Here is an 11,006-nt window from a genome sequence, read left to right as displayed (position 1 = left end):
GGAACCAGTTTCCAATAAAAATACAAGGCTCCAGCTTTGGGATGCAGTCAACACAGACAAATTCACATTTGGAACTTAAGAAAAGTCTTGCATATTTTTACTATTCCACTCACATATTGCACCTGTAATGTACGAATCAGCTGGTCAATTTCTCTTTCTGAAGTATTTACTAACAAAGCCTAGTGTTCCAATATATTTATGTGTGTGTGTGTGTGTGTGTGTGTGTGTGTGTGTGTGTGTGTGCATGTATGTATGTATGATCTTAGGTTCAGTCCTGCTATGTGACAATTTAGGTAATTCTACTGCAGCCCTAGGCTGACTAAAGACTTGTGGGTGGACTTGGTGCAAGGAAACTGAAAGAAGACTACTGTGTGTGTGTGTGTGTGTGTGTGTGTGTCTGTCTGTCTGTCTGTCTGTCTGTGAGCATATATGTATCTGTGTGTTTGTGTCTTTATCTTGACATCATGGGATAATCAAAAACAAGTGTCGCCATCATGCAAGCAGAGTCTCTCATTTCCAATCTTCTATGGAGACATGTCCAGCAATGGGAAAATACCTTCCTAGGAAGCAAGTGGGGATTGATGACAGGAAGGACATGTGGCTATAGAAAATCTGCCTTAACATATTCCCCCTGATCCGTACAAGCATAGAGAAATGGACATTATGAAGACGGCAAGCGCAATGATGGTGATGTGTGTGTGTGAGAGAGAGAGAGAGAGAGAATCTTTGGAGCTTGTAGAAGTGAGATATTGTGTGGGTGGATAAGAAAGTGTTTCCCATGTACAAGAATATCAGGAATAATGCGACTGGGTAAAAGCTATTGATAAACAGAGAACGCAGAGATGATAGGTCACTCGGTGGAGTTTGGGATTAGCTGTCCCATACATCAAGGGAAAGGAAAAGGATAGTATTTTTTTGACTTCACTTTTTTAGCATTCCTGTGTTTCATACAATGAAAATAAAAATTCTGAAAAACACTTCATTTTTTTACAAAAATGGTCTGTTTTTTTTTACATTTTTGCTCCCACTTCCGCAACCTTTTCCTTTCTCGTGAGATATGGAAAATCTTACCTGAAGCTCCACCCATTAGCTTTGCATTTGATTATAGGGAAAAGATTTTTTTTTTTGTGCGTGTGTTTTTGTCTTAATTAGTTTATAAGCTTAATTACCAGTAAACCTTTATCTATCACTATGAATGTTTATTTAATATACACTATACACAACATTGGAAAATACGTCGTAGTCTTCCCACACACACGCGCGCGGCACCAAGATTCAAAAGCTCTTTCCTGTGATCCAATGCTGATATTGCATTGAATAGCAGCAATCCCCAAAACTAGACCTACAGAAAAAGGCTGCCATCAACAAGAGTAGGAAAACCACGCAATATACGAGCCAGCTTCATAAGAAAATTATCCCCTGCACACACACACACAGTATCACGTTCTATGACTAGGTTATAGAGATAATCATGAGCAGACGATATATCTGCTAGATAAGCTAGAATTGGCATTTAAAATGATTATATCTACATTAATACTTATCTAATATGAAGTCCTAAAACTTGCGAAGATATTTGCCGGCCACCAATAATTAGGTTTAATAAAACGAGGTTATTGATTCGTTCGAAGACAGCTGATTGTAACAATAAATTTGTAATATTCTTGCTAAATATACTGCAAATTTATTGAGAGAATCTATTTCGTTAAAAAAAAAATGAAAATAAAAGAAATTGCATTTTATTTTCACATACATCGATGGACACCACACACACATGCATGCATGCATGCATGCACGGGTGGTGGGGAGATGGATGGATGCATGCATGTATGAAGATTCAGTAAAAAACAACACTTATGAAATATTAAAACGGATAATGAATGAGAGCTGTAGATTAGCCAAACCATTAGAGCGTAGGATAAACTGCTTTGCAGTATTTAGTTACGGCCCTTTTACGTTCTGAGTTCAAATCCCGACCGGAGTCGACTTTGCATTTTACCCTTTTGATATCGATAAACAAGTATCAGCGAAGTACTTAGTGATCGATACAATCAACTATTTCCTTCTAAATTTCTGACCCTGTGTCTCTATATAAGGCATCCCCATGTATTAAAATTGGATAGTAGTCTTGTAGTAACAACGATATTTATTTGTTTCCCGACGATTATCATCTTTATTAGATGAAATTTATCGTTGAGGAAGGGAATCTGTTTCATTTCTTCCTCAAATTTACAGGGCTTAAGTTGTTTCGTAAATATAATTCAAGTGAAGCTAGAAATATTTACGTAAAATGTTAAAACATATCAAATTTAAATGGACAAATCTGTCAAAATGATAATTTATGCAGGATTTCGAAAAAAATAATAATAATAACTGCAAAGCTTATTACCAAGCAAATACACACATTAGGGATGTACACTGAAATTAAGAAATGCTGTTTTAGAGACATAATAACGATAAAAGCCGATGGAGAAAACGCCATTTAAGATAAATTACTAAGAGGCTATAACGAATCGGAAATATTTGTGCAAGGTTTTGCAAGCATATTTCCTAATGAAATAAGATGTTAACTTACATTTTCAGGTGACTGTTGCACATTATCCTGCGATCCTAGCAAAGAAGCACTGCAGGACGAATAGCTTGACGCTCCGCCTGTGGCCATGTTTACAAACATTATGCAAGTTGAAGAACAGTACAAAAGCAAAATGTTCGAGTTCTACGGATGTAAAGAAGTGCTATAATTTGAAAATAATCAAGTTTCTTCATACATTGTATACAAAGATATATTTTATTAAAATCTCTCTCTCTCTCTCTATCTATCTCTCTCCCCATCTCTTATTCATACGTGAAACCGATGTTATGATATTTTATCTGCTGTTTGTCTGTTGAAGATAGGTTTTGTTATTTAAATCAAGATGGCTCCTGTTTTTCTTTATAACTACCTTGAATTTTTTGAGGGATTTTGTAGTGTTTACCTTTGCATATCAAGGGGGAAAACATGTGTATTTAGAAAACTATTTTGGAGATGTTTTGTTAACTGGTAGCTAAAACTCAAAGAAATTTCTTTAATGTATGTTATGACGTTCGCAACTATCATGTGGGCAAATAAATTCAAATTTATTTCCCGTTAATTACTTTTCTCTGAGACGTCTTGTTACCTGTACTAATACTGAGCCTAATTCAAATGTATATTTGATTCCTATTTACCTAAAGTTGGCTCTGAACGAGCAGGTTTTATAATCGAAAACATTCCAGTTGTGACAACCCTGTCTTATTGTTCTATGACTTAGTCTGTCTGGGACTACATTATCAACTGTGTCTTTTATTTATTTATTTAGTTAGTTATTTATTTCAAGATGGTAGGGTATGCTTCGAAAAATATTCGATTGCGAATTCCTATTGGTCAAGGAACCATGTTGAGGTTCCCTCATTGACTTGGCTGTGGAGATGCAGGAACCAAGATAGAAGAGCAACGAAGGTGTATACACACACACACATATGTATATAGTGTTAAATAGCGCAGCGAATTTTTTCTCCATTTTATTTAATTTGCCCTTTGCGGGAAGAAATGTTTCAACGAAGTCGTGTCACGCCTTTATCTTCGAAACGCGGAGTAGATGAAACAGAGGCGACTGAAGAAGGGAGGGAAATTTTCCTTGTGTTGTATGTCCTGTACTCTATTTTTTCGTTGTTTAAGAAAAATGTCCATTTCCTTGGTTTTGTGTTTGTTTTCGTTTCTCATTGTGTTCGACGTTTTTTTTTTTGGTGTCCTGTACCCATATATGCATGTATATATACATGTAGATGTAGGTACGTACATATATGTATGTATATATGCATATGTTTTATTCACTAATTTGTTTATATATATATATATATATGTGTGTGTGTGTGTGGTGTGTGTGTGTGTGTGTGTGTGTGTGTGTGTGTGTGTGTGTGCGTGTGTGTGTGGAGGCGCAATGGCCCAGTGGTTAGGGCAGCGGACTCGCGGTCGGAGGATCGCGGTTTCGATTTCCAGACCGGGCGTTGTGTGTGTTTATTGAGCGAAAACACCTAAAAAGGCTCCATGAGGCTCTGGCAGGGGGTGGTGTACTCTTTCACCACTCTTTCTTCTGTTGGCCTGCTCGCTTAGCCAGCGGGGTGGCGTCGTTCGAAAGGCTAAAACAATGCGAACGCATTGTGACCAGCGATGTGTAGCAACATCTGATGGTCTGGTCGGTCACGTGATCACGTGATCATATATATATACATATGCGAAGACACATGACCAGTTGCTTGAGGGGGGGAGGTCTTTGGTGCCTACAGACTATCTTATGTATATGCTGTGATTGTGTTTGTAAGGGTCTCGGTGCAGCATTTTGCTTCGGTGCCTATAATGCTGTAAAAACAGCCCTCTTGATATATGATGTATGGGATGTTACTGTTGCTATACCAGTACACACCTTATCCAGCTCCTATTAATGCTGTAGCAGGAATATCTGGCAGAGTCCCAAACACCAACCCACTACATAGGAATCGAACCTGAATCACAGTATTCACATGTAAAGATAATTATCAATAAACACGATGCTTTCACAGACTGATGACGTCAGCAAGTGACTAACCGACTCAGTCTGATTGAGAATTAATTTTATTATCGGTAACCAGTTTGATAGTAAAATAAAGGATCCGGCAAATGTTTAACTCATTAGAATTCCTGTGTTGTAAATAACATGGGATTGTCATTAACAATTTCGTCTTTGGCGTCTTTTCTCTGCCAGACATTAGCTATATATAATGCGTTTATCTACTAGCTAGCCAGTGGCTGTAAGACGGCCAGGATAACATGCAGAAATTTACTGTGCTCAGCTTTGGCTACATTATGCAATGACGACAGTGGTCATGACACAGCTTAAGCTAACTAGCAGCTAGCATTTACTCCACTTACGGTTACTGTCTTTGTTGGCACGCAACATCTCACACAGACTTATTCATCCTGCTCTTAACCAAAGTATATCTCTATTACACCGGTAATAATCAAGTCAAAATATATTACCACTATAATTCCAACCAGATTCAATGATGTTGTTTGTCTTGTTTTTTTTTCAATAAAGAATACAACGGTTTCTGTTTTTCTAAACCAGCAAAATGGGTCTCGTCTCCGCTAATCTTACACTATCTACCTCTTCTTTGTCATACTCTGGTCCAACTGCCCTTGAATCGTTCACTCAGTCATTCTTATCTCAAACCCTTTCTCTGCCCAGAAGGAAAACATGGGCAGGGGAGGTGAAGCTGAGCTTCTGATCCGTTTCTTTCATCAGAAAGGTGAACTTTCAAAGGTTTGGGGTACTAAACCTCCTCCTTTGATGAATTAAGATGATTGTACGAGTTAGAAGCAATGGAAATTTCCTGCTCAAATTCAGGTAAAACAATAGTGTAAATACAAGCAAAACAAGAAGGAAAAACGGACGGAAGAAGCAAAAAGATTTAAAAATTGATAATGATGGCAAATTAACTGCCAACCAGTGGTCAACTAAAATTCTTGATAAATAAAATAAATCTCTTCTTAAATTTGTCTCTAAAGGAGACCAATTTTTTTCAGTAGTAGAGTAACTAATGAGTCGACTCCCTTATTACATACAAGTCTCGTTTTCATTCAGTACAGAAATCTCAGAGCTTTCCAAACTTTCTATATTTAGTCTTTGGTGTATCTGTGTGTACGACTTTTGGGGGTGGGAAACTGAGCACACTCACTCTGAAATTAATAGTATCTTTGATCAGTGCTATACGGATCACTCTCTCTCTCTCTCTCTCTCTTTCTCTAGTGTGTGTTCTTACAGGACACATCTAAATTGAGTACGTTAAATATCGTGGGAAATACCACACAAACGGTTTTATTGTCAACACATTGAATATGTAAAATACTGCAAGTAAATCGACTCTAATCACAAAGGAAAACACGCTAGGACTGCTTGAGTTGACAGGGATTTTTACGTGAAAAATTATGGACACTAATGGTCAGGAAAAAAAGATTCAGTACCAAATCTTTCTGATAAAGAAAGGAGAATTGATGATAAAAGTAGTACATCTATGAACTTCACTATTTCTCAAACTGTCGCCAAGATTACTTAGTTGACATGGATGATCAGGATATCGAGTAGGGTGGGAATCTCTCTGGTCTATATAGCCATGCTCCACCAAATTTCAAATAGCGAAAAAGACTTTGAAGTGAATATGATCAATGTATCATTACTGGCTCCACTATTTCCGCAATTCAGTCTCAGTGAAATTGGACCAAATCAATGAATTTAGACACCTAGAATTTATTCTAGTTTTGAGATACCTTAGGAGTGAATGATTCGTAAGGACCATGTGATGTGAGGTGACGAGAATGGCTCTTCTGTACTACATCACATGGCCATCACAATAAAGAAACATTGAAAAGAACTCATATAAAGTGCCAGAGGGAAAAAAGATACAACCGCGTAAGAATGATTAAGAGATATGTTAACATGTGTGTCTGTGTGTGTGTGTGTCATGTATACAGAATAATAGACAGGTCGTCATGAGAACAAAATGTATGTGTGCATGGAGGCATAGATGTATGTGCGTGTTAAGAACATATAAGGATGGCAATGAAGAAGACAGTGAAAAAGTCTATAGCCATCAAAGTGAGAAATAAGTTCATAGACACAAGAAGGATGATTAATACCAGTCCGAGGTCAGTCGTACACGATAGTTGAAATACTGTATCAAGAAGTTGCGGCCATGATGCTGAGCCAGTTACAGGTACATGTACGTGAAGTCGTGGCTGTGATGCTGCTGCCTAGGTCACTTGTACAGGACTTCATGCATGTTGTATATTCGCTGTTGATCTGTAGTGAAATAATTCATGAACAGAGAACAGTTGAAACCTGGGTGAATTGCTTGCTGGGCTGTGTACGAAGAGAGATGATATTGACGACGTTAAGGGCACGATGGTGGCGTCGAAGATAACGGTTGCCGTAATGCTGTTGGATGAAGTTAGTAGGTCTCAACGTGGCTGATGTGGTGGTGTTGTCTGACATTGTCGTTGGAACTGGCTGTGTCTTTGTGGTCAGTAGCTAGACCTTAAAAGGTCTAGAACCAAAGACCTCGGGGAAAGCTGAATTTTTAATAAGCTGTACGCTCAAACAGGATGGTAAACAGATTGTCCACCTGATCCTATTTAGAGCCTCCAACTGGTTATACATGGCACATTGGCGCAATCGAGTAAGAGACAAATTGTGCCAACACCAACCAATCAGAGTAGTGGATACAACGGGATCCAAATAGCGGCCAAAGGATAGTTGCTTCCTGCTATGTTCGAATGCACATATATACAGTAAATGGGAGAGAGGAATTTCACCCGAGTCTACGCTACAGATTTAAATGTTATCTTTGGCTAAATGTATGGTATTGGCAAATGTCAAGCATCATGTGACTCTTCAATAGTGTTCATAAATAACAACAGTTTCACTTTGGAAAACTTGATGATAAACCAGCTCACAAAACTTGAGGAAAGTGCTTTATATACAAACATATAATTGCATAGGTAGATGTAATTACACACACACACGCACACACACACACACATAGAGACATATGTGTGTGTATGCATCTCTCTCTCTCTCTCTCTCTCTCACTGTATATACATACATACATACATACATACATACAGACAGACAGACAGACAGATAGATAGATAGATAGATAGATAGATAGATAGATAGATAGATAGATAGATAGATAGATAGATAGATAGATAGATAGATAGATAGATAGATATGCAGTAAGCTCTCCGTCAGTTACGACAATGAGAAGTCTTGTTGATCCGAATAACAGGACAGCCTGCTCATAAAATTAATGTGTAAGTGACTGAGCACTCCACAGACAGATGTACCCTTAACGTTGTTCTCAGGGAGATTCAGCTTGACACGGAATGTGATAAGGCCGGACTCTTTGAATTATAAGTATTACTAATTTTAGCCAGCTGAGTGGACTGGAGCAATGTAAATATGAAGTGATTTCCTCAAGGACACAACGACCGTGAGACGAATACTCAAACCACTAAGCTGTGCGCCTTCGTCATATATATATGTGTGTGTGAGTGTGTATCATAATCATCATCATTGTTTAACGCCCGCTTTCCATGCTGGCATGGGTTGGACGATTTGACTGAGGTCTGGCGAACCAGATGGCTCCACCAGATTCCAATCTGATCTGGCAGAGTTTCAACAGCTGGATGCCCTTCCTAACGCCAACCACTCCGAAAGTGTAGTGGGTGCTTTTACGTGCCACCGACACGAGGGCCAGTCAGGTGGTACTGGCAACGGCCACGCTCAAAATGGTGCTCTTTATGTGCCACCTGCACAGGAGCTAGTCCAGTGGCACTGGCAACGACCTCGCTCAAATGTTTTTCTACATGCCACCAGCACAAGTGCCAGTAAGGTGACGCGGGTAACGATCACGCTCGAATGGTACTTTTTACGTGTCACCAGCACGGAGGCCAGCTTGTTGCTCTGGCAACAATCACGCTCCACTAGTACGGATGCCAGTCATCAAATTTGATTTCGATTTCGATTTCACTTGCCTCAACAGGTCTTCGCGAGCAGAGTTTAGTGTCCAATGAAGGAAAGGTACGCATAAGTGGGCTGTTAGGTATTCAACCAGTCTACTCTTGGATATTTTATCCCTCCGACGTTTATATCTTCACTTGTACCTTGATCTACAATATATATATATATATTATATATATATATATATATATATATATATATATATATATATATATATATATATATATACGCGTGCATGCAAACATACACATAATGGAATGAGGATAGTAAAATCCACGTGAATAATTTTTTTGAGCACTCTGTAGTAAAACAACTTGGCTAATTAGATCGCTCAGAGATAATTGTTGTGACCCATGTCGTCCATACAATTACATTCGTACTCCTGTTCGATTACTAAATCCCACGTTCGCTTCTGATGATTTCATAGTATAGTATAAAACACAAAGAAGAATTGAGAATTATACATGTTTAATTCATAATTTATAATCCATAGTTTGCTTGCACACGTTTCAGATAAGCTGGTGTTACGTAATACCATGACGCATTAACTCTGCACATTAATGGAGCCATTCTTTGATTGACTATGGTATTACATAGATCAAGAAAAACAACACCAGCAAATCCTTCCCCAAACCACAATACTGCAAGGTATATAGGTCAGAAAATTGTTGTAAATTCAAAACCAAATCAATGGATAGTCAAATTGACATCACATCTATGCCATAATTGTTTCACGCGATCGGCAGATTAACCGACCAATCAGCACCAAGCCATTGCGTGATTCTAGAACTTTTTCATTGAGCCCTATATAATGGTGGGTTTTGGCGGTAACTCCAGAAAGCTAAGGCAGCCGCTTGACATCTTCATTCTCATGGTAATTTTGAAGACACAGACTTTGTCGTCAAGAATACAGTGCGATTATCTTCCAACTGTGATGAGGTTGATATATACCAGTTAGATTGTTGTAGATCCCAGTAGTATGTCCCTCCTGGTGTGTAATTGTCGTTATAATTTTTCATCCAAAGACCAACGTAGAAACCATTGTTTAGTAAATAGAGCTTTTATTAATTGTTTGTAAGTGTTGTAAATCATTTTAATACGCAATCCAAGAAAGGTATTTTCGTTTTCCATCAACAGCCAAGTACACAAATGACTCCTCACAGTAGAACCAACAGGATATATTGGGTTGTCCGGAAAGTTCGTGGCGATTTTTAAAGGAAAGAAAAAGGTCAATAAATACTTGCCATTACATTTTTAATCAACCAAAATGAACCATTTTGTTGCACAATGCGTCTCCATCTTTCCTTTAACTTGAAAATACCCTCTTCCCAGAATTGAGGTGGTTTCATGGCAAAGAATTCATCAAGGTATCTTTTTACATCATCCAAGGAGCAATTTCTGGTGAATATGGAGGGTGGGAAAACACATCCCAGCCGAGCTGCAGCAATTTTTGTCTGGTTCCCAAAGCATCAAGTGCCAAAAATGAACTTTCTTATCTTCCATTTTAAAGGGTTACAAGATTAACACAGGTTATAGGAACATAAACCTTCTTCCATGAAAAGATAGCTTAAACTGTGCTCTAAATGGAGGTATAGTCAAATCCTATTTTATGGACTCAACCATGTTCTAAAATAGGTCGAAAGGTTAGTTACTATAAATCGGCATGAACTTTCCGGACAACCCAATAGTAAACTGCCCATTGCTGTCCAAAGCTAGCAATGGGCAGTATAATACTTTGAAAAAGTAAATGAAATAAAGTGGATATGGTATTGAAATACGATATGGTAGGACTTCCTATTGCAGTTAAACGTTTACTGACACAGATAAAAATATATAAAGCGGATATATTCCAAATAATACCAAAATATATCATTTAGGTCAGCCAAATTACTGATATAGATGGGTAGGTTGTTGCTGAGCCACATAATGTGACTCACTCAGGCTATAATCTCATTTGGTAATAAACCCGGATGAAGAATATATAGACAAGGTTGTAACTTAAAATATGTTTATTGCGGCCACACGTATAAACACAACTGAATGATAAATGGAATGGTTGATGCGTAGAGGCCATGACTTCTGTGCTTTTGCTCCTATCTGTTACTTGGCGTGTGGTATGAGAGAGAGTCAGTCAGGTTATGCCTTCACAGTTCGCGTCCCAGTGCAGAAAGAGGAAGAGATCACTGTCTGAACCTTAATGTTGCGTAACGCCCCCTATATATGGTCAGCTTGTTCGAACCCGCTGTCAAGGGGGGGGGGTAACTGCACCTACACTGACCACTGATGGCTAATTTCATTGTTATAAGTTCTAAGGGTTTCACCATATCTAGAAATTTTCCCTCTGGCTATCACAGTTAGTTTAAATAAGATGAAACGTTGATTTTTAAAATATTTTTTCGTCTTGCAATCACATGGTTTCAGGTTTAGTCC

General features: G+C 38.3%; 1 protein-coding gene across 1 annotated transcript in view; it reads right to left on the bottom strand.

Annotated features, from left to right (window-relative positions):
- LOC115215031 (E3 ubiquitin-protein ligase TRIM23) overlaps positions 1-2,720 on the bottom strand; it is a 39,365-nt gene extending 36,645 nt beyond the window's left edge. The window contains exon 1 of the mRNA XM_029784161.1: positions 2,576-2,720. Coding sequence (XP_029640021.1) covers positions 2,576-2,674 — 99 coding nt within the window. The 5' untranslated portion in view covers positions 2,675-2,720. The remainder of the gene's footprint in view (positions 1-2,575) is intronic.
- Positions 2,721-11,006: the final 8,286 nt, after the last annotated feature.

This window comes from Octopus sinensis, linkage group LG8 (assembly GCF_006345805.1).
Source record: "Octopus sinensis linkage group LG8, ASM634580v1, whole genome shotgun sequence".
Taxonomy (NCBI): Eukaryota; Metazoa; Mollusca; class Cephalopoda; order Octopoda; family Octopodidae; genus Octopus; species Octopus sinensis.
This window is presented reverse-complemented; position numbering and strand designations above follow the sequence as displayed.